Consider the following 24,767-nt stretch of genomic DNA (forward strand, 5'->3'; position numbering starts at 1 on the left):
AGATGAAAGAATTCCACCTACTTCAGAGTGGGAGCTGACTTTTTGTTTAAAAGGGGTCTGCTGGGCCTGGTGTGGGTCCATTGCTATGGGCGCCGGTTCTAATCCCATCTGACCCTCTTCCCATCCAGCTCCCTGCTTGTGGCCTGGGAAAGCAGTGGAGGACGGCCCAAAGCCTTGGGACGCTGCACCTACATGGGAGACCTGGAGGAGGCTCCAGGCTCCTGTCTTCGGACCGGCTCAGCTCCGGCTATTGCGGCCACTTGGGGAGTGAATCAATGGATTAAAGATCTTCCTGTCCATCTCTTCTCCTCTCTGTATGTCTGACTTTCCAACAAAAAATAAAATGAATCTTTAAAAATAAATGAAAGGGGCCTGTTAGACTGTAACCCTTTAAAAATAAATGAAAGGGGCCTGTTAGAGTGTAACCTGGCATCAGAGGCGGCATCCTTGTGGAGCAGGTGGACTGAGTGCCAGTTACCCAGCAGCCCGTCAGAACCTGCCTTGCTCACACCATGTTGCCCTCTTCCCGACGTTTCTGTCTGCTCTCCCAATGAGGAACTCCCACGTGCATGTGGTGACTGGTTGGGGTCTGGGCCGTGAGCAGTGCCAGGTCTCCTGAGAAGTGCTGCTTGGGAGATGCCCGCCCTGCTCACCTGTGGCGTTTTCCTTTGCAGAACCTGCTGTGTCCCGAGTGTGGGGACGAGTTCGCGCTGCAGAGCCAGCTGGCCGTGCACATGGAGGCGCACCGGCAGGAACTGGCCGGGGCCCGGCCGCACACGTGCAAGGCCTGCAAGAAGGAGTTCGGGGCCTTGTCAGAGCTCAAGGAGCACATGAAGACTCACTGTAAGATCAGGTACGCGTCGTCGTGGAGCTCGGGGGCTCCTGGATCGTGGAGGAGCCGGGGCCTGCCCGCAGCCAGCCATGTGAAGGGCTTCTCTGCTGTAGCAGCAGGGAGCCACACGGCCGATGCGAGCCAGCATGGCTCTGCCCGTGTGGTTCCTGGGTTCAGGAAGAAGAGATGGAGGTGCTGGGCCGAGTGGGCAGTGTGGGCCGCTGGCATGGCCACGGGAGCCGCACACACGGCGTTGGCTGTTCGTTCTGGGAGCTGGCCAGGTGTGTGAAGGGGCCTTTGATGACACTCGCTCGAGAACGTGTGTGTGCCAGGCACATGTATCCGCCTCCCTGAGCCCTCACACAGTCCTGTGAGGCTAGCGTGTTTTTGTGCCCATGTGCAGGAGAGAGAACCGAGCAGAGCCTGTGTTCATCCCTGACGCTGCACACCTGGTCATTCAGCAGGCTGAGCAGAGCGTGCCTTCTCAAGGCCGCACTGCCCGGGAGTCCCAGGGCGTGTGTGCTCCCAGGCAGAGTATGTGTCTCGCCTCCTCCTGGTCCCTCTGTGCAGGTCAGTGAATGGTGACCACCATTCATCACACCTTCGGAAGCATTTTGACCAGCACTCTCGGACTGCCTGTGTCAGCTGTCCTGTGGCTGTCCTGCATGGGCACTGAAGGCAAGGTCCCGCGCCAGGGAATAGGTGCAGCTGGGACGCGCTGGCAGGTGCAGTGGGCCAACCCCGCCCGACTGAGCAGCTGGCTCTTGGCTGCCTGTGGCTGACCCCTTGTCACTGTGGAACCTTTGGGTTGGTAGTACTCCGTGCACGCAGAGTTTTGCTACAGCCTTGCCTTTACGTCCAGTGAGACCCCGGGTACCCAAGTCAGCTGGCTTGGGCTTAGTTTACATAGGAATTTACTGGTCATCTGGTTTAAGATTGTAACAAACACAAATGTAATGCCTATATGGCTTTTTAAATTTTTCTTATTCTGTTTTTAAGAAATGTTTAATTAGCATGTAGCACTTGGATATGCCGAATGAGGCAGCCATGCTAGGCAGCCAGCCCTCCCCCTGTGTGGCGTTGCGGGGCCGGCAGCCTGCAGTCCGTCCAGCCCTCCCCCCGTGTGGCGTTGCAGGGCCGGCAGCCTGCAGTCCGTCCAGCCCTCCCCCTGTGTGGCGTTGCGGGGCCGGCAACCTGCAGTCCGTCCAGCCCTCCCCCTGTGTGGCGTTGCGGGGCCGGCAGCCTGCAGTCCGTCCAGCCCTCCCCCCGTGTGGCGTTGCGGGGCCGGCAGCCTGCAGTCCGTCCAGCCCTCCCCCCGTGTGGCGTTGCGGGGCCGGCAGCCTGCCGTCCGTCCAGCCCTCCCCCTGTGTGGCGTTGCGGGGCCGGCAGCCTGCAGTCCGTCCAGCCCTCCCCCTGTGTGGCGTTGCAGGGCCGGCAGCCTGCCGCTCCCTCTCCTGCAGCACGTGGGCTTAAGCCGAGTTGCCCATGTGCTGCTGAGGGCTGCAGTGTGTTACGGCTTCTTTTCCGCCTCTAAATATTTTTTTGTCTGCGGGGAAGGCACAGCGGCCCAGAGGGAAGGATATCCATTGGTTCATTTCCCACATGCCTGCAACAGCCCGGGCTGTCAGATGGGACCCCGTCCAGACCTTCCATATGGGTAGCGGGAACTCGGTACTTGGGCCATCTCTCAGTGGCTTCACCGCAGGGTCAGCACGGAGAAGCCCTCTGCCAGGGGATGTGGGTACCCCAGCAGTGGTGCCACAGTGCCTGCCCCTCAAAGTGACAGCAGTGGCCAGAGCTGAGCAGGGTTGAAGCTGGAACCCGGGAGCTTGCTGAGGAGTCCCACATGGATGCAGGCCCGGGTGCTGGGGCCGCTCCCTACTGCTCCCTCAGGTATATGAGCAGAGGCTGCACCCACAGCCAAGCAGCGGGGATACACAGCAGGATCTGGTGGGCTGCTGGCACTGCAGGTGGCAGCTTTCCCCACGGTGCCACACCACCCACCCTCCTTCCACCTTCCTAGGCTCTGGTCTTTGCTGTTCTAAGTTCACATAGATTGATGTTTTATTTTTTTGACTCCCACATGGGAAAGAGAACATACAGTGTTTTTGTGGTCTGTGTCCGGCTTGTTTCGCTCAACATGACAACTTGCAGTTCTGTGCGCTCTTGCTGATGGCAGGATTTCATTGTTGGTGAGGCTGAGTGATTCTCCCTTGCACTGTCGCCCCCCTGCACCTCCTAGCGATCCCTGGGCTGCCTGTGCGCCTGTGACACGCGTGGGTGCAGTCACACGCGTGCAAGGGCACAGGTCTCTGAGGCACTGTAACCAGCAGCCTGTGCCCCCCGACCCTCTCAGCACCACGGTCCGCATCCCCCAAGTTGCTGCGGGGTCCCCTCGTCGCCATGTCCTCGCCAGCCCTGACGGTTTCTCCTCGGTGAGGTGACTCCTCGCCTCTGGTTCTGCCTTGGTGATGGTCAGTGGTGTTGCGCGTGATTGCACGGGTGTGGAGGCTTGTGTTTCTGAGAGCTGTCCGTGTTCTTCAGCTGGACGGCTTTTGATGAGGTTCCTGACTTCCTTAGGGTCTGGGCAGAGGTTTCCTTCCATTCTGTCAGCTGTGTTCTCTGCATTGGCTCTGAGGTTCCAGCTGATCCCGTCTGTCTGCTTCCGCTTTTGCAGCCTGTGCCTGAGGCTCTGACCAGGAAAGCCTGCGGCCGCTGCTGCTGTCTCCAGGCAGTCCTCCTGTGGTGTTAGAGCTCGTACTTAGGCCTTGGATCCCTTGGAGTGGTTTTGTATAGGGTGAGAGGTGGGGAAAGGCCCCCTCTTTCCTTTTGAGTGTGGGGTCCAGTTTCTCCAGGGCTGTGTACTGAAGAGACCCTACTGGGTCCAGTGTTTGTCCTCGGCTCCTCTGCTGGCTGTGGGTGCATGGATTAATTTTTGAGGTCTGTGCTGGCCCGTTGGCTCCTGGGTCTGTTTTCAAGCCAGTGCCACAGTGGTTACTGTCTCTGTAGTGTGGGCAGTCTCAACGTATCTGGAAGACTTTTGAGAGGTGACTGAGGATGTTCAGTTGGTTAAGTTGGTGACCTTCCCAGATTGTCAGATCGACTAGCTGTTTAGTGGGGAGGACAGATGGGGACAGGGCACAGATCTGTGTGACCATGTCAGATCCATCGTGAAGGGGGGTATGCTGGCCATTCCTCGCACAGGGGCCCACTCTTCTGGCGAAAGCAGCATAGGATCAGAGCCTGGCACGGGGTGACATGCTGGCACTGCCTTTGGGAGGCAGGCCATGGCCTGGAGTCCTCAGCAGAGTCTGGGACACACAGGTCCTATGCTGTGTGAAGATCTGTCGGCTGTTGGCTGTTGCTGGGCGAGTTAGGCAGGGAGCCTGTTGGGAAATGATGGTGCAGTGCCAGGGCCAGGACCCACGAGGGCAGATGTGGAGGTGGCACCCAGGACAGGCGCTCACTGTGACAGTGTGAGGAAGAGGCTGGGAAGGAGGGCAGAGGCCAGTGCTGAAGGGCTTGGAGCCACCAGGCCCAGCAGACAGCAGCTGTTCCTTGGAGGCGGTTGTTGGAGGCTCACGGCCAGGTCCTCTCCTGGAGATCCAGCTCACATGAGAGCCGCCGTTGGAGTGACGCCCCTGTGGTCTCCCAGGGCCTGCCCCCGCTCTCCCCCACTGCTTTTCGGCCGGGGAGATCCAAGTTTCTCTTTTCATCAGAATAGAAGAAATGTTTTGTGAAATACAGAGATACAGAGAGAAGGAAAGACAGGCCCTCCATTTGCTGCTCACTCTCCAAATGGCCACTGAGGCCAGAGCTGAGCCAGGCCGCAGCCAGGAGCCAGGAACTTCTTCAGGTCTCCCACGCAGGTGCAGGAACACAAGGACTTGGGCCGTCCTCTGCTGCTTTCCCGGGTGGTATTAGTGGGGAGCTGGGTCAGAAGTGGAGCAGCTGGAACATAAACTGGCATAAACTGGCATCCTGTGGGATGCTGGCAGAGGATTAGCATAGTTCCGTGGTGCCGGGCTAGAATAAATGGGTTTTGTGTTGTGGAGTACACAGCGCTAACACGTGTGCGTACACACACTCCTAGTCGGCTTCGCATGCGCCCGTCCTGCCAGCCTCACGGCCGCGCTTCCTGCTGGATCTGAGCAATGACTGAACGAGCAATGACTTCCCTGTCCTTGCATTGTACCAGGCTGTCAAGTACGAGGTCCTACAATCGCAACATCGACAGAAGTGGCTTCACGTACTCCTGTCCACACTGCGGAAAGACGTTCCAGAAGCCCAGTCAGCTGACTCGGCACATCAGGATCCACACAGGTACGGAGCCTCCCTTCCTATGGGAGGCACTGGATCTCGCCCTGGCTTTGTTTGGGCTGGAAAAGGAGACGATTATGTCTGTCTCTGTCCGAATTGCAAGTGATGTGCATGGCTGGTGCTGTGAGGGAGAGCCTGCAGGCATGGATGTCGCTGTGGGGAGGTGAGGCTTCTGGGTGTTTGCTGTGTGATGCCAGCGCGGTGCGGTCCTCAGCCCATCAGGCCTTGCTGGACAAGACAGCCTGGGTCTTCATGTTGTCCAGTAATTGGTTTTACTACCTGGACTGGAAAGCATGCAGTAATAAAAAGTGTGTTTCTGGGCCTGGTGCAGTAGCCTAGCAGCTAAAGTCCTCGCCTTCCATGCGCCGGGATCCCATATGGGCAGCAGTTCTAATCCTGGTGACCCCACTTCCCATCCAGCTCCCTGCTTGTAGCCAGGGAAAGCAGTGGAGGACAGCCCAAAGCCTTGGGACCCTGTACCACCTGGGGGACCCAGAGGAGGCTCTGGGCTCCTGGTTTTGGATCAGTGCAGCTTCGGCCATTGCGGCCACTTGAGTGATTCAGTGGACAGAGAATCTTCTTCTCTGTCTCTCCTCCTCTCTGCATGTCTGACTTTGCAATGGGAATAAATAAATATTTAAAAAGAAAAAAAAAGTGTTTCTCTGCACTTTGCTCGATCCTTGGTTCTGCCTAGATCTTTCAAAGCTACTTGAGTAGGCACATTGGACTTGCCTGTGCCTTCTCGTAAGCGCTGTTCCCCGCGAGCCTTGTCCTCTGAGTGGGGACGGAGAGGCGCCCAAGGTGCTACCAGGCAAGAAGCTGGGCGGCCCTTGCTTCCCTGTCTCCTGCCGGACGCCTGCCCGGCTCTACCGATGGTGGCTTTGTGTTGGCCATCGCGCCTGTCGGCCCGTTCTCAGCACACCAGCTTCCCGGCATTCCCAGCTCTGGGGTCTTAGGGACCGTGTCAAGGCCGAGTGCTGTGGCGTACGTAGGTGATGGTCCAGGCAGCTCTGAAGAGCCTCGGCTTGCATTCACTCTGTAAGTGGAAAAGAACATTCCATCTGCGATAACGCGTGCTGTGTTTCACCTCACTTTACCCACGTGAGAAGTCAAGGTCTCGTCTCCTGCTAAACCACCACTGCACACACAACACACACGGCCTCAGTGCCTTGCACTCCTGCGCCACTACCTGCCTGGCATCTGGGGTCCACCGTGTGGACCCGTTGTTGCTGCTACCTTAGTCTGGGGTTCCCTGGAATGCTGGGAGGGCCACTCCCCAGCTCCTGGCGGTGCTGCCCAGCCTGCTTCTTCCTCTGCCTGCTGCTTTCAGAGCAGGTGGGCTGGTGGCACCTCCCACGTGTGTTGTGATGCAGCCAGAAGCCTGTGCAAACCGTCGACTGGACATGCTGTGCAGGAATCGCTCCCAGAGCGGCCTCCCTGACAGCTCCGAGTGCACTCCCTACTTCCTGCCCCATTCCTTGCCCCATTCCTGCCAGACACAGGGCCGTTGCCTGTTGGGACCATTTTCCCGAGGATCAGCTCGGCTAAGAACTGTTCAATCTCTTTCTGTTTCTCAGATATTGAAAGTTAGATGAGACAGACTAAAAGAGTGTTGCTGTGGGTTTTAGTCCGGCCTGGCTCTGTCCTGTGACTCTATGAATGCTGAGTCTATGCAACTGACCTGCCTCTGTGGGCACATGCTCTAGCGAGGGCAGAGGGTGCTGTGGTCCGTGGGCAGGAAGCTGGGCATCCTGAGGGAGAGTGCTGTGTTGAGTGGGATGGATTGAACAAGGGTGTGAGGCCCACGAGCCAGGTAACTCCTTCTGGGCAGAGGGCCCAGGAATGGAAACACGCCGCATGTGTCCAGGAGCAGCAAGATGGGTGGGTGGGCAGCTGGGCACAGACCGTGCTTTTCCTCACAGTGGCTGGGAAGGCACGGGAGCGGGCCTGAGACTGTCAGGCATGGGAGTCGATGTGTCAGCTGGCATGGGAACAGCGTGTCGGGGTCCATAGTGCAAGCCGAGGGCATGCTACACCTTGCACCAATGCCACCATAGCCCAGGGGCCCCTGGGTGCTCGAGGGAGGCAGAAAAATCAGAGGTCAGGGTGGCTGCAGGGGTCCCGAGCGGAACCTGGCTAGTGTGGGTTTCTCCTTTCTGATGCATCAGATGTCTGCGTGCTGTGGAAGTGACACTGGCTGCCCTCTCTTGCTGCAGGTGAAAGGCCGTTTAAATGCAGTGAATGTGGAAAAGCTTTCAACCAGAAGGGGGCGCTGCAGACACACATGATCAAGCACACTGGTGAAAAACCCCACGCGTGTGCCTTCTGCCCAGCTGCCTTTTCTCAGAAGGGGAATCTGCAGTCGCACGTGCAGCGAGTCCACTCAGAGGTAACACAGTGCCAGGCCACGCAGCGTGCAGAGTCAGCTGCAAATGCACAAGTGTGTCCTGGGCAGTCCTCAGTTTAGAGCGTGTGTGTGGGAGTCCCTTGGTTTATGATGTGGGCGCGAGGTGGGTACTGCTGCCTCTCAGCTAGGATGGCATTTGGGAAGTAACAGAGCTCTGCAGGCCGCAGCTCAACAGCCTGAGTAACGACTTGGCTTCCTTCAGCGCAGCTGAGGCACATGCACTGTCGAGCTGAGACACTGAGCATCCCGGAACGGACGTGAGGATCCAGCGCTGCTCTGGCGGCCACCTCTGGCGGTCGCTGCAGTGCCTGGCTGTGTCCGGCTTGTACCTCACACTGCTTCCGGCAGGGCTCCTGACTGCACAGCCTAGTCGTAGGGCAGAAGAAGATCTTTAAGCAACACAGAGAACGCCGATCTGATTGTGGGTTAATTCTATAAAATCATGGTGTGAACTGCAAACTCCCCTTTTCCTGGAGGCTCATATGTGTCTCCATTTGTCCCTGGAGTAACACTTTAAGAATGAACTGAGTATGAATAGTACACTTTTATCCAAACTTAATAAAAAAAAACAGGCATTATCTTTTATCTTAGATAAACAGAATAAAATTTGAAATGGAGACAACCCCGCACACTTCATGCAGTTTTAGAAACAGACAACGTGAGTTACTTTTAAAAAGACCCCATGTCCAGTGGCGGGGTGGTTGTGTTCAGGCCCCGCTTGACTCCTCATGCCAGCTTGCTGCCCTGGATGGCAGCCCAGCAGCTGGGTCCCTGCTGCGCACATGGAGGCTCGGCTCCCAGCGCTGGCTGGCGCAGACATGCAAGCCAGTAGACCGGAGCTCTGTCTTTGTAGTAAAGAATAAATAAATAAAAGTAGGCCTTTCTGTTGTTGAAGACCCAAAGATTTGAGCAAGGGCATAAACATCTTAGTGATGCTTTCGTAATGCGAGGTGAGCTGCTCTGGGCTGCATGGGAGTGCCTCGGTGAAGATGGCTGCTCAGGTAGGGGAGGGCATGCGTGTGTGTGATAGAGAGAGAGGCTGTGTGTGTGAGTGTGTGTGTGTGTGAGAGGGGCTCTGTGTGAGAGAGTGTGTGAGAGGGGCTGTGTGTGTGAGTGTGTGTGTCTGTGAGAGGGGCTGTGTGTGTGAGTGTGTGTGTGTGTGAGAGGGGCTCTGTGTGAGAGAGTGTGTGAGAGGGGCTGTGTGTGTGAGTGTGTGTGTCTGTGAGAGGGGCTGTGTGTGTGAGAGTGTGTGAGAGGGGCTGTGTGTGTGAGTGTGTGTGTCTGTGAGAGGGGCTCTGTGTGAGAGAGTGTGTGAGAGGGGCTGTGTGTGTGAGTGTGTGTAAGAATGTGAGAGAGGCTGTGTGTGAGGGGGGCTGTGTGTGAGGGGGGCTGTGTGTGTGAGAGAGGCTGTGTGTGTGAGAGTGTGTAAGAAAATTGTGTGTGAGGGGAGGCTGTGTGAGAGTGTGTGTGATAGAGGCTGTGAGTGTGTGAGAGTGTGAGAGAGTGTGTATATGTGTAAGAGGAAGACTTAATGTGTATGAGAGTGTATGAATTAGTGTGTCTGTGTCCGACTGTGTGAGAGACACTTTGTGTAAGAGAAAAAGACTGTGCATCTGAGAGTGTGTGAGAACTGTGACGGGGCCCAAGGACTTGGGTCATCGTCCGTTCTACCAGTTTTCCAGGTACATTAGCAGGGAGCCAGATCTAAAGTAGAGCAGCTGGGACTTGAACAGCCGCCCATATGGAATATCACCACTGCCCAGGGAGGCTTGATCTACTGTGCCACAGCACTGGCCCATAGAACTAGATCCAGATGGCTTCGGAGCAGCCCTGGTCATTACAGCAGTAACTGACACCGGTGTTGAGTGACCCCGAAAGGCCCTGGGTCGCTGTTCGCAGATGTCCGTGTGTTCTTGCCGTGTACGGGGCGTGTAAGAACTGGTGGTGAAATGCCCCCAGGTGGCGTGGCTGTCCTCCCAGGTGTCTCACTTGTGGCCCTCCCAGCTCACTCTGAACGGCGTGCTCAGAGTATCAGATGTTCGGTCTCTGTTAAAGTAATCGCAGCTGAGAGTTGTTTCTGTATGCCTTTGGCCAGTGTGAGCTCCCGGGACGGTGGCCCTGGGAGTGGCAGTTCCGTGTGAGCCGCCTGTTGATTCGGGGGCCCTTCCTGGGAAAGGGGCTGCAGGGCTGGGGGCTGGGGTGCGCACTCAGCTTTCTGTTTTCCAGGTCAAGAACGGGCCTACCTACAACTGTACGGAATGCAGCTGTGTGTTCAAGAGCCTTGGCAGCTTGAACACACACATGAGCAAGATGCACCTGGGTGGGCCCCACAGTGCCGCGCGCCCCACCGACACTGCGCATGTCTTGACGGTGCGTGAAGGGAGGGGGTGTTCTCTGGACTGTTGGCTGGCTCAAATCCACAAGGTGCTAGCAGAGTGCTTTGTGTGGACTAAGGCATTGCCTTTTTGGTTTTGTTAATCATGAGAGAAAGTCTGGGTTTTTGTTTTGTTTCGTTTTGTTTCTTTTTAAGATTTACTTATTTTTATTACAAAGTCAGATACACAGAGAGGAAGATCTTCCATCTGATAATCCACTCCCCAAGTGACCACAATGCCTGGTGCTGCACCGATCCGAAGCCAGGAACCAGGAATGTCTTCCGGGTCTACCACACGGGCGCAGGGTCCCAAAGCTTTGGGCCGTCCTCAACTGCTTTCCCAGGCCACAGGCAGGGAGCTGGATGGGAAGTGGAGCTGCCGGGGTTAGAACCGGCACCCATATGGGATCCCGGGTGCGTTCAAGGCGAAGACTTTAGCCGCTAGGCCACACTGCCGGGCCTGAGAAAGTCTGTTTTTAATTTTCTGACTCATAGACTGTTACTGACCTGTAAAAATAAGACAAAATGTTGTCACTCGTGCAGTCGGCATCATTGATGAGCTGTTGCATTCTCTTTCAGTTATAGTTTAGAAGTTGATTACCCTGTGTAACTGATACTTCTCTGTTGCTAAGGCTTCTTGGGATAATGAATTATATGTCCCAGTATATACACTTAAAAATTGCCTACACACACACACACACACACACACACACACATACACATACACATACATACATGCATAATACGTTGCCCGTGGCCGTGCTTGCTTTCCTCCTGGTAGGAGTCTGCAGCTTAGGCTCAGCCTGTCAGTGACTGTAGTAGCCTCCAGTGGATTGTAAAGTGGAGCCCCTTGCAGGGAGCTGCCAGAGAGCACGGCCGGAGGTGGGGCAGTGCGGGGGCTTGCAGGATGCTGCTCAACGCAGGACTTGGGGCCTTGGCACGTGTTACTAGCACCCCCGTGGATGCACATTTGCCACAGGGGAGGAAGCGCCCCCTTGGTCCCCAGCTAAGAGCACTTTGCCTGGCGATTTTTAAGCACCACTCTACTGGACACCAGGCCAACTCCACGCCTTGTGGGTACTACGTAGTCCAGGCACATTTCATGTGGTGCTCAGGGTTGCTTCTGGTGCCATCCTGCGGTGGGCAACGCCGGCCTCCAGAGCCGTATTTCTGACTGCTGTGTTGCTGTGTTCCAGGCCACACTCTTTCAGACTCTGCCTCTTCAGACGGCAGAGGCCCAGGTCGTGTCCACCACCGGTCAGCAGAGCGCCCAGGCAGTGACTGACGTCATTCAGCAGCTTCTAGAACTTTCAGAGCCAGGGCCTGTGGAATCCAACCCATCCCCGCAGCCTGGGCAGCAGCTGAGTATCACTGTGGGCCTCAACCAGGACATTCTGCAGGTAAAACCCGTCTGCCTGCTGGCCTGGGGCCTGGCCGAGAGCGGGGCGTGTCGGAGAAAGGGCAGGATAGGCAGTATAGCCTTCTCCATGACCTAGTCATCCATAAATTAAAAAAACAAAACAAAAAAACCTGAATCTTTTTACTGGAAAGTGAGTTTACTCAGAACAGGCTTCCCTAAGCTTCCCTTGGATCTGCCCACATTGGCTACAGACAGTGAAAGGCTTGGCCATACCACCAGGTGGTGGTCAGGGGCCTCCAATTCTGAGCGCCAGAGCAGGGCACAGGAGGGGCAGGGGCAATGCGCCCCTCTGGGCCTCAGAGACACTCTGAGGGCTGTTGTGTAACAGCTCTGTCCCGTACCGTCATGGCAGCAGGCAGGTCTGGGCTGGCCGGCTGTGGCCTATGTCTGCAAGGAATGTGCAGAGACCCCAAACCTGAAATAAGGACCCTCACCCCGTTGTGGAGGGCCAGCCTATATTATCCCCATTGGACCAGTTCTGCTTCCCTGTGGTTTAGAAATGTAAGGGAGACCCTAGGTCCTGGGCAGGGGCCAGGTGGTGGGTCTGGGCTTGGGGGCCAGGCTCGGCTGTGACGGCTCGGGCTGTGGCACTGTGGCCTTGGAGTTGCAGGCGGTGGGGAAGCTTGTGGTGGGTCTGGGCTTGGGGGCCAGGCTCGGCCGTGACGGCTCGGGCTGTGGCGCTGTGGCCTTGGAGTTGCAGGCAGTGGGGAAGCTTGTGGTGGGTCTGGGCTTGGGGGCCAGGCTCGGCCGTGACGGCTCGGGCTGTGGCGCTGTGGCCTTGGAGTTGCAGGTGGTGGGGAAGGTGTGTGACCTCTCATGATTGACTTTGACAGGCAGACGTGGGCCGCTGCATCCTCTAACCTTTTAGTTCTGTTCTGTCTCAGCAAGCCTTAGAAAACAGTGGGCTGTCTTCACTTCCAGTTACAGCACATGCCAGCGACCCCAGCCACAGCAAGGCCTCTGCCACGCAGACTCAGAGCCCAGAGGTCTCCGGCGAATGCCCTGAACCGGCGGACCCCACAGAAGCAGGGCAAGAGAAAGAGCAGGACAGCCCAGAGAAGCTGGATAAAAAAGAAAAGAAAATTATCAAGAAGAAGTCACCATTTCTACCTGGTAATTTTCTCCGGGCACCCGGGCACGCGGTGGCTTGGCGCTGACTGTCCTGCCCTGCCTGCTCTTGAGTGGTGACTGACGTGGAGGGGTGGGCAACGTGACATCTGCTGAGGCTGTCTGTTCTCAGGCTCTCTTGTTGGCCATGGCTGTTCTCTGCTGATGCGCCCCCAGCCCGAGCCTGCGAGTCAGACCGTTGGGCCTGTGTGCGCTGGAGACTGCCTGCTGCCTTCGCCTCTTGCCCTGGCCTCTTCCTCCCCGCTGGACCTACAGTGCCTGTCCCTTGGAATCGTCCGTTTCTCAGCTCTGGGCCCCTCATCACCTGTCCTGTCCTCCGATCTTCCCATAGCTCATGGTGCGGGGCAGGCATTTCCAGGTCTTTCCTGCGAGTGTCCTGTCTGTCGGCACACTGCTCTTCCGCAGACCCCGTCCAGGTGTCCGGGAGCAGCGGCCTTCCTGCAACGCCATGGTGTGTGCTGCGTCCCTCGGGGGCGGCTGTGTGTGCGCCCTCTGCTCCTTGGTACTTACCCTCTGCACTGAGTGACGCATGGGTGCTAGGAGCTGACAGTTTAGTCCCTGGGCCTTCCTTGTCTCACAAAGGACGAGGAAGGAGGGAACCGAAGCTGCCTCATCTGTTGATGAGCCCCGTGGCCGATGGTGTTCGGCACAGGTGCATGTGTGCTCAATGCATGCTGTGGGGCTGGCAGACGGGCTGGCAGACGGGGGCAGCAGCTCAGGCAGCCTTGGGGACTTGTACATGCTGTGGCAGCGAGCCTGCTGGAGCCCTGTCTCAGGCGCTTGGATCCCTCCACCCACAACAGAGGCCTTTGTGGGGATCTGGGCTCTTGGCTGTGCCCGCGCTCGGTGGGGGCAGCCGTTGGGGAGGTGAGCCAGTGAGTGAAGGGTCTCTTGGTGTCTGTTGTCTGTTGCTGTCCCTTTCAGGTAGATGGAAATAGCCCAACATGTAAACCAAGCCCTCAGACTTTCTGTTGAGTTTGTTAGCCGAGCTGGTATTTTGTGCAGCTCCAATGTTCAGTGGAGGCTGGTACAGCCTGTCACCCTGGTTGAGTTGTAGAAGGGACTTGGAAGGTCCGTCCCGGGGCCTTGGAGGCCTTTCCGTGCTTCCGGCTGTCTTTCTCTGATGATCTGTTGGAGGTCTGTGCGTGCTGGATCCTGAGTCCTCCTTGGTACACGTGTTTCGAGTCTCCAGCTAAGCTCTTGTTTTCACTCTGAGGTGTATTTTGATGAACTGTGACTGAAGCTGTGAGCTTCTGACGAAGTTAAGGCGATCTGGCTTTTCACAGTGCAGGCACCTTGTGTCTAGGTTAAGAATTCCACCCTCTCTGAATTCTCCCACATTAAAAGGCGGCCGCTCAAAGTGGTCAGCTTCCCTGGGCCTCGTTTTGGTGTGCCGTAAGTTAGGACGGAATCTTACGGTTTCTGTACTGATAATTACTGGTAACTAGTTTTCTAGCAACATTTGTTGAAAAATTGTTTTCTGCCCCCCTGCCTACAGATCCTTTCGACCTACTGTAAGAACACCCTTACAGCATTTTGTTTGTTGCTGCAAGCGGGGGTGGGGCTTAGCCCTGCCATGGCCACTGATCTGGGACTCAGCGCTTTCCCCAGAGCAGGCTGGTTGAAAACCAAAACAGAGATTGATTTCTTTCTTTTGAAAGAGTTGCAGAGAAAGAAGGAAGAGCTGACAGAGGGCTGCCATCCACTGGTTCACTCCTAAGGGCTGGGCCACGCCAACGCCAGCAGCTTCCTCTGCGTCTCCCACATGAGTGCTGGAGCCCAAACATCTGGGCCAGCCTGGTTCATAAAGGAACCTGGTGTGGTATCCTTGTGGCTAAAGTCCTCTCCTTGCATTGCCAGAATCCCATATGGATGCTGGTTCTAATCCCGGCAGCCTCACTTCCCATCCAGCTCCCTGCCTGTGGCCTGGGAAAGTAGTCAAGGACAGCCAAAGCCTTGGGACCCTGCACCCACGTGGGAGACCTGGAAGAGGCTCCTGGCTTCGGATCAGCACAGCCCTGGTGATTACAGCCGCTTGGGGAGTGAATCAGTGGCCGAAAGATCTTCTTCTCTGTCTCTTCTTCTCTCTGTGTATCTGACTTTCCAATAAAAACATAAATAAATCTTTTTTCAAAAGTGGAGGAACCAGCACACGAAGCTGTGCCTCGCTTCTAGGAGTGCTGTCTGAGGTCAGGCAGCCTGGGGTGGGAGGGGTGTGGTCTGCTGACTCCCTTTAGGGGGCGCCCCGTGTGGCAGGGTGGGGTTCGGCTCTGTGCTCTCCAGATTGCGTGGATTCCTTTCAGATGTGGGGAGTTTCTTTCACTGTCGGCTCACTGCTTTTCCTTTTCCTTGTGGCTCTTTTATCGAATGCCTCTTTCCTCTCTCTGTTCACTCTGCCATGGGCTGTGTGCTAGGCCTTGGTTTATTCATGTTGAGCAGGCTACACATCCCACTGGGCCCAGTCTTTTCTCATTTCCTTCCTTCATTTCCTCTGAGGGACACATTTCTGGATTTACTCTGCCAGTTTTGTTCACATTTGTGGATCTTACTGTAAAACTTACAGTAAGGGTTTTTTGGTAAAAGTTTTAAGTCACCGGCACGTATCTACATATTCATTGGCATTGAAATACTTCGTGAATAAAGTCCCTTGGGGTACCAGGAGTCCTCCGTGTCTGCTGTGGCATTTTACCCAGAGCAGCTTGGGTCTCCGTGCAGACACCTCCCAGCGTCACACTCATATCACTCCTGCTTGCATGTGGAGCAGTAACACCTGTTTCCCAGAAATTGCCTGCAAATACACCACAAGAAGCTCAAAACAGTATTAAAGTGCCAGCACTCCAAAGAAAGAAAAGGTGCCAGTGGGAATGGCACATGCTGCCAGCCCCCTCAGCAGTTCACTGGCGGTTGATCATGAGTGCGCTGGGGAGCTCGGTCTCTACAGTAGGCCCAGTCCCTGGAAGAACTCCACTCAGTAGTCTTTAAGAAGCTGCGGAACGGACGACCCGTGCCCAGGGTGCCCACACACCAGAGCCACCGTGCTGCTTGTGCCTGTCGCAGGCCGAAGATGGCTCTATGAGTGCTGCAGAGGACAGCAGAACAAGCCCCCCAGTGTGGCTGTGCCCCCTTCCCCCGTCCTGCTGTCCCTGCTGGGAGAGGGTGGAGCAGGTGCCCACAGGGCTGGTGCTTGTTCTGCACCTGTCGTCCCCTCTGTGGCACCCTGGTCCTCAGAACCCCAGGGCTGTCACTTGGCTTCGTGGTGACTGTCACAGAATGATCTCCTGGGTCCCATTTTCTCAGGTCACCAAGACGTATCTGAGCAGTGTGGGCAGAGACAGGGATTAGTGTGCCCAGCAGCCTCCTGAACTCTACTTCCCAGGGGCCCCGTGGCGAGGAACAGCCCTACAGGGTTCATGGCACCTTGTCACAAAGGCCCCGCAGATCCAGCCACATGGGCTGCGGGGGCCACCTGCCAGTCGCCATCTGCACCGGCGTTCGTGTTCAGCAGAATCCCGGACTCCTGCATGGGGGTGGGGGTGGCCCCGTCTGTCCTGCCGGGCAGGCGCTCTCAGCACTCTGAGCTCGGGGATTTGTGTTCTGTCACAATTGTCCTACTTCTGGCAACCCTGTGAGCCCTGTGCGTGCGGGCAGCTGGCGTTCCACTGTTCTCTGTCTCGCAGTGGTTTTAAGAACTCCAGTGTCACGTCTGTAATGCTGATGGCACTAAGCCTGCATGGCACATGTGTCCTGCCTGCTTCTGAGTGTGTCCTACAGAATGCTGGCTTCTGAACCGCCCCCAGGGAGGGAGTGCCTCCAGAGACAGGGAGCCTGTGCCGCGAGGCCGCACTCACCGTGCTCAGCGTCCAGGAGCCATGCTGCTGGCAGGGCCGCAGGGTGCAGATGGGGGGCCCGCCTCGGTCAGTGTGGGCAAGCTGTGCTGCCACTGGGCGGACACGGCCGCATCCTCACGTTCATGGTCGACGATCAGTTACAGTTCATTGGCTCCCCCTCCCTGACAGCTGGCGTGTGCGCCTCTCCGTCAGCTGTTTGCTGGCTGTGCACACTTCAGTCTCTCTTTCGAGAGAAGCCAGCGGGGAGAAAAGCAGTGTTGGTGCAGGCCCTGTCGCTCTCACTAGTCAGTTGGACAGTCTGCCCCCACAAAGTCCATGTCACACCCCTGATTAGTACCGACTCCAGCAGATGGGTGCCCGTGGCACCTGATGGTGGCCAGTGGCCAGGAATGCCCATGGCCCTTCCTCAGCCACAAGGCCTGGCCACGAACCTGCAGGCTACCCTAGGCCTGGGATGGGTCTGAGAAAAGCCCCAGCTGTGGGGTGACAAGGCTTGTCCCCCGTGAGTCTGTGCACAGGCAGTCCTGTAGGGTTTGGTGCTGTGATTGTAGTAGACTTGTGTGTCAACAGTGTGTCTGAGCCAGGGCCTTGGGGTACAGAGCTGCCCTGCCTAGGGGAGCGTCAAAACGCCAGACAGTAAAACTGACATGGGGCCTTCTCGGCATGAGCTTGGAGGCACCGAGGGAGCCAAGCCCCAGGAGGGGGGAAGCACAAGCTGGGGAGCTGTGGTCCTCTTCCTTGGGGAGAGATCTCTGGCCCAGCCCTGCCCAACCCAGCCCTGCCCTACCCAGCCCAACTCAGCCCAGCCCAGCCCTGCCCAGCCCAGGCCCAACCCAGCTCAGCCCTGCCCAGCCCTGCCCAGCCCTGCCCTGCCCTGCCCAGCCCTGCCCAGCCCAGCCCTGCCCTGCCCTGCCCTGCCCTGCCCAGCCCAGCCCTGCCCTGCCCGGCCCTGCCCGGCCCAGCCCAGCCTGGCCCAGCCCAGCTCAGCCCTACCCTACCCGGGCTCTGGATCATCTGTGGAGACTGCAGAAGCCATCTGCTGCCTGCACCCAGTGGCTCCATCTGGTCCTACACACACACCTTCCTGCAGGTGCAGTTCTGCGAGACCAGCCATGGGGCTCTGACCCCTCTCCTCTGTGTGTGCTACTGGGGTGGCCCGAGGGCCCTGCAGAACACTTCACAGCCCTCTGTGTTTGTCCCTCTGTTCTCTGCCTGGGTGTGGCCAGTACTAGGGAGTGAGCTGCTTGGTCAGACTCCCTGGACATGGTGTCTTCTTTCCTGTGGAGCCCAGGGGAGCAGGTCTTTGTCCTCACGTGGCACTTGCAGCTCTGACATGTCCCAGCAAACTGAACGCCGGGTTTCTGCAGCTTGCTTTCATGCTTGGCTTCTCCTTTGGTTTATGAGAGGTGCCCCAGACGAGGGCCTTCTCGACAACCGGACGCCTGTCTGCAAGCCTCTGGTGCCTGTGCTGCCGGGTAGTACATGTGGGCAGGCCTTCTGAGCAGGCGAGCTTGGCTCATGGCACACAGGAGCCCCAGGAAGAGGGAAGGGACATGCACCCCATGTTGTCCCACTCGGGCCTTTGGCCCACTACTCGGTAGCCTAGGTCACTCCATCCCACCTACTGCCTTACTTTTCAAAGCTGTTGCCTCGTGTTCCCTTGTGGACCGACGAGAATTGCTGTCGTCTGGCGAGTGCATGGACACTGGGTCCCTTGCAGACCTTGGCTCGTCAGAACTGCAGCGACTGTGTCGGGGGCATGTTCAGAAGTGGTGCAAGTTTCAAAGGGTAGACTATGAAAGACTTTGGTAAGGTTGTAATTTTGAGATAGTTTCAGTCTTAAACCCCATACACCTTGCCCACATGTCTCCAGCGGCTGCACTGTACAGCTGCCTCTCTGCTTATATACTTCTTGAGTTTCCTGTGAGAGACTTGTGGGTAGCATGGGGCCACAAAAGCTCTTGGAAGATATGGAAATAAAGATGGTGCGAAGTTTCCTGTGGCTCTGGCACCCTAGCAGTGCTGTGCATGGGAGGCCTCCGCTGTGGCCCTGAGCTCTGGGCTGCCTCCTGAAGGCCGCCTGCTGTCGGCCTCGTTTCCATGACTGTGCCACTGTTGCTGGCTGCCGCAGGCGGCTGCCCTGGCTTTGGGAGATGCCTTTCTCCACTACCGGGGTGCCCAGTGCTACTCTTCCCCAGGAACACAGGCCGGGGAGGCGGGGCCCGCGAGGCCGTGTAGGGGCGTCTCCTGCTTTGCCCTCTGCGTGCAGGGCTCCGTCCAGGGAGGCCAGCCTGCTGCCCCTGCAGGGGCAGGTGGGCGTGTGAGTCCTGGGGGCTGAGTTCTTCCTCACCACGCTGAGGCCAGGCTGGGGGCGTGCCTGTGCGGTGGGGACACGTGTGGTAAGTTATGCCATGACGGCGTCAGGGCCGCCAGCAATGGATTGTGTTGTACGCCGTGGTGAGAGAGATTTTCTTCTACAGTTGCAGAAAAGCCTGCCTTTTGGGATGGTCCATGTGTCACTTGATGGGTGGCTTCATGCTCGCCTCTCTTCCTATTCTGTTCCCGGTTTACGCGGTGCGTTCTTCAGTAATTCTTCGTTTCTGCATTGGGTTTTGTTATCAAAGCAGGCTTAGATGTTAGATTCACTTAAAATAAGCAGCGTCGCCGTCAAGAATCATCTCCTGTCATCTCAGCCGTTCTCCTGAGTCCCCATCCATTCTCTCATTGTCTGAAACCTTCCAGTGTTGGTTGTTGCAACGCGTCGTTCTTGGCAAGCGGGATGCGTCCTCTCGCTCTGTCGGCCATCACTCTGACTTGTAGTCTGTGAGAACAAGAAGGGAGGCAGGGTTTTGATTTTGGCTTTCATTTCATTAGCCTGACCGGGGTCATTTTAAAATTTTTTAGAATATGTCTAGAGATCATTTCACTTAGTACATTTGCACAAATCTTACTGATCATTCTTCCGTCGGAAATAGCTCTGGGCTGTATTCCGAGTTGGCTCATTGGTGGAGTTGTGAAGGGTGACCCTGCCTGCTCCCTCTCACTCCGCGGTGTGGACACGCTGCTTCTCTGCCCGACTCCAGGCTCTCTGCTGTCCCGGCCGGAGCCCCGATTCCTCACTGCCAGGCCAGAGGCCCGGGCTCCTTCTCCCACGTCCTGGGCTGCTGTCCCGGCCCCGCCCTGCTGGCTCCTGCCCGCAGCCTGTCACCAGCTGCTTGTGGCTGTGGCTTGTCTCCGGATAGGGGTCCTGGTCCCCATCCTCTGAGGGCTGTCCCTCATGTCCCTCGGAGGTCGTGTCTCTGGTGTGGCTCCACAGCCCTGCAGGGTGGCCGCAGTGCCCCCTGCTGCCACAGTGCCCCTTGCTTGGCCCAGCTGTGCCACTTGCTTTTCCTGTCACTGCAGGCTCCATCCGCGAGGAGAACGGGATACGGTGGCATGTGTGTCCCTATTGCACCAAGGAGTTCCGGAAGCCCAGCGACCTGGTGCGCCACATCCGCATCCACACGCATGAGAAGCCCTTCAAGTGTCCGCAGTGCTTCCGGGCGTTCGCCGTGAAGAGCACGCTGACGGCGCACGTCAAGACCCACACGGGCATCAAGGCCTTCAAGTGCCAGTACTGCCTGAAGAGCTTCTCCACCTCGGGCAGCCTCAAGGTGCACACCCGCCTGCACACAGGTGCGCCGCGGCCCGGGCGGCGGGGCTTCTCCTGGGGACCCAGGTTGAGACCGGGCCTCACACTGAACGAGTGTTTCTAAGGATGAGACCCCAGGAGCCTGCGGGGGCCCGGGGCCCAGGACACTGCCTGCACTGGGGCCCTGAGCAGGGAGGGAGGTGAGAACGCCACCCTGATGGCCAGGTGGCGTGAGAGCCTTCGGGAGGGGCCGCAGTGTTCTGAAGGAATGCCCTTTCCAGCATCTGATGCACGCACGGCATTCGCTCTGTTAACGGTGTCGCTGACAGTTTTGTAGCTCACTCTACGTCGGGGTCTTTCTGTCATTTCTGCAGGTACCCCATGTTCGTGAGCTGTGTGTGCTCCTTGAGCGTGCCCTGGTCGAGCTGAGCCTGGGTGTGCAGATTTGCAAAACTGAAGTGTGTGTTGTTGTCTGCTTCTCTGGGCTCTGTGTTTTTCTTTACCTGTGAGATTGTGCACAGGGCGTTCCTCAGACGGCCCGCGCTCAGTAGGACCACAGGCCGGGGGAGGCACTGAGCGCTTGCCCTAAGCTGCCAGATGGCGCTCCGCCTGCTTCTCTGGTGCTTCTGCCAGGTACCCGGGTGAGGGGCCAGTTACAGTGGAAGGCCTTGTCCTGAAGACTGTGTGTTTAATGCATACCTCCACGTCTGCTGTGTGCACTGAATCAAGAGGAGGAAAGAGAAAGAATGTGTGACAGCCTTAAAATTATAAGCATGGAATAACAGATTGAATATTCAAATCAGTTTGAAATCCCCACTTTTGTTGCCATTCTTTGTTATAGCACGAGTCCTTGAAATAATTGTAAAATGTAATTTTTTCTTCTTTTGTCAGGAGTTAGACCTTTTGCTTGTCCTCACTGTGACAAAAAATTCCGAACCTCTGGTCATAGGAAGACCCACATTGCTTCTCACTTCAAACACACGGAATTACGGAAAATGCGGCACCAGCGAAAGCCCACGAGGGCCCGCATTGGCAAGGCCAGCGTCCCAGTGCCCGACATTCCTTTGCAGGAGCCAATTCTCATAACGGACTTGGGTAAGGCATGTGCCAGGCCACCTCATGGCTCTCCCTGCGTGCTCCTTGCCCTAGCCCTCATGCCGAGCGTGGGCCTAGGTGGGCCGTGGCACACATGCCTGCTTCTCAGGCTCACCCATCCCACTGTAGTGTTCACGTCTCGTGTAAGCCATTACTCAGAGTCAAGTCGGTACTCACGAGGCAGGGCCCCGGCAGGAAGCTTGCAGGCTGCTGAGTGAGGAAGAGGAGGGTCGGCAGTGGCAGGTGCTAGCACCGAAGCCAGAGAGCCGTAGCTTGTTCGGGGAAGGAGAACAGCACAACACATGGAGGGTGAGTGGGGATGTGCAGGGGGAGGGACAGACAGGTGGACAGAGAGCTGGGCAGGCACGTGACAGGGGAGTGGGAGGGGAGTCACAGTGGTTGCGCTTTGACAGTGAGCCGTTGGAGCTGCCTGAGGGGATTGTTCTTGGCGATTTCCTCTTGCTGGTGACTGCAGAGGGAGTTCAGTCACAAGGAGAGGAGTGCTTGGGAGCCAGGGCCTGGGTGAGGCCTTGACACCCTGCAGGGTCAAAGCGAGCTTCCCGAGGGCCAGGCCTGGTCCTACCGCTTCCCTTCCAGCACAGGTGGTGTTTCCCCTGGGAGTGGAGAGGGAAGCTGCTGGGGGCAGAGCCGTGCCCACGGCTCGCAGGGGAGCTGCTGGGAGACAGAGCTGTGCCCGCAACTCGCAGGGGAGCTGCTGGGAGACAGAATGGTGCCCGCAGCTCGCAGGGGAGCTGCTGGGTCGCAGAGCCGTGCCTGTGGCTCACAGGGGAGCTGCTGGGGCACAGAGCCATGCCCGCGGCTCACAGGGAAGCTGCTGGGTCGCAGAGCCGTGCCTGTGGCTCACAGGGGAGCTGCTGGGGCACAGAGCCATGCCCACGGCTCACAGGGAAGCTGCTGGGTCGCAGAGCCGTGCCTGTGGCTCATAGGGGAGCAGCTGGGGGCAGAGCCGTGCCCGTGGCTCGCAGGGGAGCTGCTGGGGGCAGAGCCGTGCCCACGGCTCGCAGGGGAGCTGCTGGGGGTACTGATATGCCACCAGCATTACACGGTGCAGGCACAGTGAGATACCTGACCTGTTGGATTTCTGCCTTATTATTTGAGGTTGGTGAACATGCAAAAGGCGTGGGTTTTTTTTTTTTTTAAACAACTTACTTTATTTTTATTGGAAAGCCAGATTTATAGAGAAGAGACAGAGAGAAAGATCATCCATCCACTGGTTCACTCCCCAAGTGGCTGCAATGGCCGGAGTTGAGCTGATCTTAAGCTGGGAGCCAGGGGACTCCTCTGGGCTTTGGGCTGCACTTGACTGCTTTCCCAGGACACAAACAGGAAGCTGAATGAGAAGTGGAGCAGATAAGACACGAGCCAGTGGCCATGTGGGATTCCAATGCTTTCAGGGTGAGAATTAGCTAAGTAAGCCATCGCTTGGGTTCAGGGAGTTCTTTGCTAAGGTCTGGCTCTGAAATCTGAGATGTTTTAGGGTTCTTGCTGTTTGCAGATACTCTGTTGAAAGCGTTGAACTTTGCAGGTTGGATGTTGAGTCAGAAGCATCTGTTTCAGTTTGCTGAGTTCCTTAGTGTACAGTAATCACCCTGAATGTGCAGGGGATGCGTGCGGCTGTGTAACTCCCACGTCAGCCACTGCCTGAGTAAGAAGGAAATCCACTAAGAGTTGATCAAGACAAGTCATAGTGGGAGTGGGGTGATTCCCCTCATGGGAAGCCATGACAACTCACACACTCCTCATGTCCCCCCGTCCCTCCAGCTGTGCCAGCCCGGCCGAGGTGGCTCTGCAGTCCTGTCCCTCCAGCTGTGTCCTCCCCTGTCCCTCCAGCTGTGCCAGCCTGGCCGAGGTGGCTCTGCAGTCCTCTGTCCCTCCAGCTGTGCCAGCCCGGCCGAGGTGGCTCTGCAGTCCTCTGTGCCTCCAGCTGTGCCAGCCCGGCCGAGGTGGCTCTGCAGTCCTCTGTGCCTCCAGCTGTGCCAGCCCGGCCGAGGTGGCTCTGCAGTCCTGTCCCTCCAGCTGTGCCAGCCCGGCCGAGGTGGCTCTGCAGTCCTCTGTGCCTCCAGCTGTGCCAGCCCGGCCGAGGTGGCTCTGCAGTCCTCTGTGCCTCCAGCTGTGCCAGCCCGGCCGAGGTGGCTCTGCAGTCCTCTGTGCCTCCAGCTGTGCCAGCCCGGCCGAGGTGGCTCTGCAGTCCTCTGTGCCTCCAGCTGTGCCAGCCCGGCCGAGGTGGCTCTGCAGTCCTGTCCCTCCAGCTGTGCCAGCCCGGCCGAGGTGGCTCTGCAGTCCTCTGTGCCTCCAGCTGTGCCAGCCCGGCCGAGGTGGCTCTGCAGTCCTCTGTGCCTCCAGCTGTGCCAGCCCGGCCGAGGTGGCTCTGTAGTCCTGTCCCTCCAGCTGTGCCAGCCCGACCGAGGTGGCTCTGCAGTCCTCTGTGCCTCCAGCTGTGCCAGCCCGGCCAAGGTGGCTCTGCAGTCCTCTGTGCCTCCAGCTGTGCCAGCCCGGCCGAGGTGGCTCTGTAGTTCTGTCTCTCCAGCTGTGCCAGCCCGGCCGAGGTGGCTCTGCTGTCCTCTGTGGCTCCTGGGGACACTGACTCCTTGGGGAGAAGCCCTGACTCTAAGTTTGCCCTTTCTTTGACTGTAGGTCTTATCCAGCCCATCCCGAAAAACCAGTTTTTCCAGAGTTATTTTAACAATAATTTTGTCAGTGAAGCAGACAGACCGTACAAGTGTTTCTACTGCCACCGTGCGTATAAGAAGTCTTGCCACCTTAAGCAGCATATCAGGTAAGGCAGTGGGCCCAGACGCGCGGAGGCAGTGCCATGCCGTGCTGCCTGGGTGGTCTGGCACTTTCAGGAAGCACTTAGGGTGGTAGTGCTGGCTTTGGGTATTTGAAATGTCATCCACTGATAATTAATAGGTTTCATTTTTTAGTCTCTTGACTAAAATGTTTTATGCAGAAATGACCACTAAACTGTTTATATTCTTAATACAGTTCAGTATTTGCTGTTGAAAGGAACTATGAAAAAGCACTGTTTATTTTTTTAGCATTACGTTTACTCTTTAGAGTCTGTTCATCGGAGTGTAGGTTAATGCTTGGAGCTAGTTCCATGAAGACGGCAGCAGGGCGCTGTGCCCTACTGGGCCCCTCGGCCCCTGGGCGCTCGGCGTGGGGCAGAGCAAGCTGCGTGGCGTGGCTCGGGAGGGTGTCGGCCTCATTCGGTGTGACAGACTTGGTCGGGCTTTTCATCCTCTAGGTCCCACACAGGCGAAAAACCCTTCAAGTGCTCTCAGTGCGGGAGGGGTTTCGTGTCTGCAGGAGTGCTCAAGGCCCACGTACGCACACACACAGGGCTCAAGTCCTTCAAGTGCCCCATCTGCAGTGGGGCTTTCACCACGGGGGGCAGCCTGCGGCGCCACATGGGCACCCACAACGACCTCCGGCCCTACATGTGTCCCTACTGCCAGAAAACCTTTAAGACCTCGCTCAACTGCAAGAAGCACATGAAAACTCACAGGTCGGTATGGTTGTGGTAGGCACTTTTTCCTCGGGTGTCATCCCCAGGTGTACCTTTAGGAAGCCACTCTCTCGGATTCCTGTGCGAGTGCTTCTAGCTGCTCCACAGGCTGAGGAGTTGGCGGCATCAGTGTCAGAGCATCTCTGAGAGCGTAAACAGTCATGACCTGTTGGTGTGCCTGGG

General features: G+C 57.2%; 1 protein-coding gene across 3 annotated transcripts in view; it reads left to right on the plus strand.

Moving 5' to 3' along the window:
- The window catches only part of ZNF236 (zinc finger protein 236), a 78,255-nt gene that overhangs the window by 17,186 nt on the left and 36,302 nt on the right, over window positions 1–24,767 (plus strand). For 2 of the 3 annotated variants that reach the window (XM_040985140.1, XM_040985139.1), the window contains exons 4-13: window positions 675–853; window positions 5,031–5,155; window positions 7,369–7,541; window positions 9,786–9,929; window positions 11,130–11,333; window positions 12,238–12,466; window positions 19,732–20,004; window positions 20,852–21,055; window positions 23,711–23,852; window positions 24,324–24,584. In XM_040985140.1, the coding sequence (XP_040841074.1) occupies window positions 675–853; window positions 5,031–5,155; window positions 7,369–7,541; window positions 9,786–9,929; window positions 11,130–11,333; window positions 12,238–12,466; window positions 19,732–20,004; window positions 20,852–21,055; window positions 23,711–23,852; window positions 24,324–24,584 (1,934 nt within the window). The remainder of the gene's footprint in view (window positions 1–674; window positions 854–5,030; window positions 5,156–7,368; window positions 7,542–9,785; window positions 9,930–11,129; window positions 11,334–12,237; window positions 12,467–19,731; window positions 20,005–20,851; window positions 21,056–23,710; window positions 23,853–24,323; window positions 24,585–24,767) is intronic. The other variant, XM_040985141.1, reaches the window with a different exon arrangement.

This window comes from Ochotona curzoniae, unplaced genomic scaffold (genome assembly GCF_017591425.1).
Source record: "Ochotona curzoniae isolate NIBS_2020 unplaced genomic scaffold, NIBS_Ocur_1.0 contig_43, whole genome shotgun sequence".
NCBI classification, from domain to species: domain Eukaryota; kingdom Metazoa; phylum Chordata; class Mammalia; order Lagomorpha; family Ochotonidae; genus Ochotona; species Ochotona curzoniae.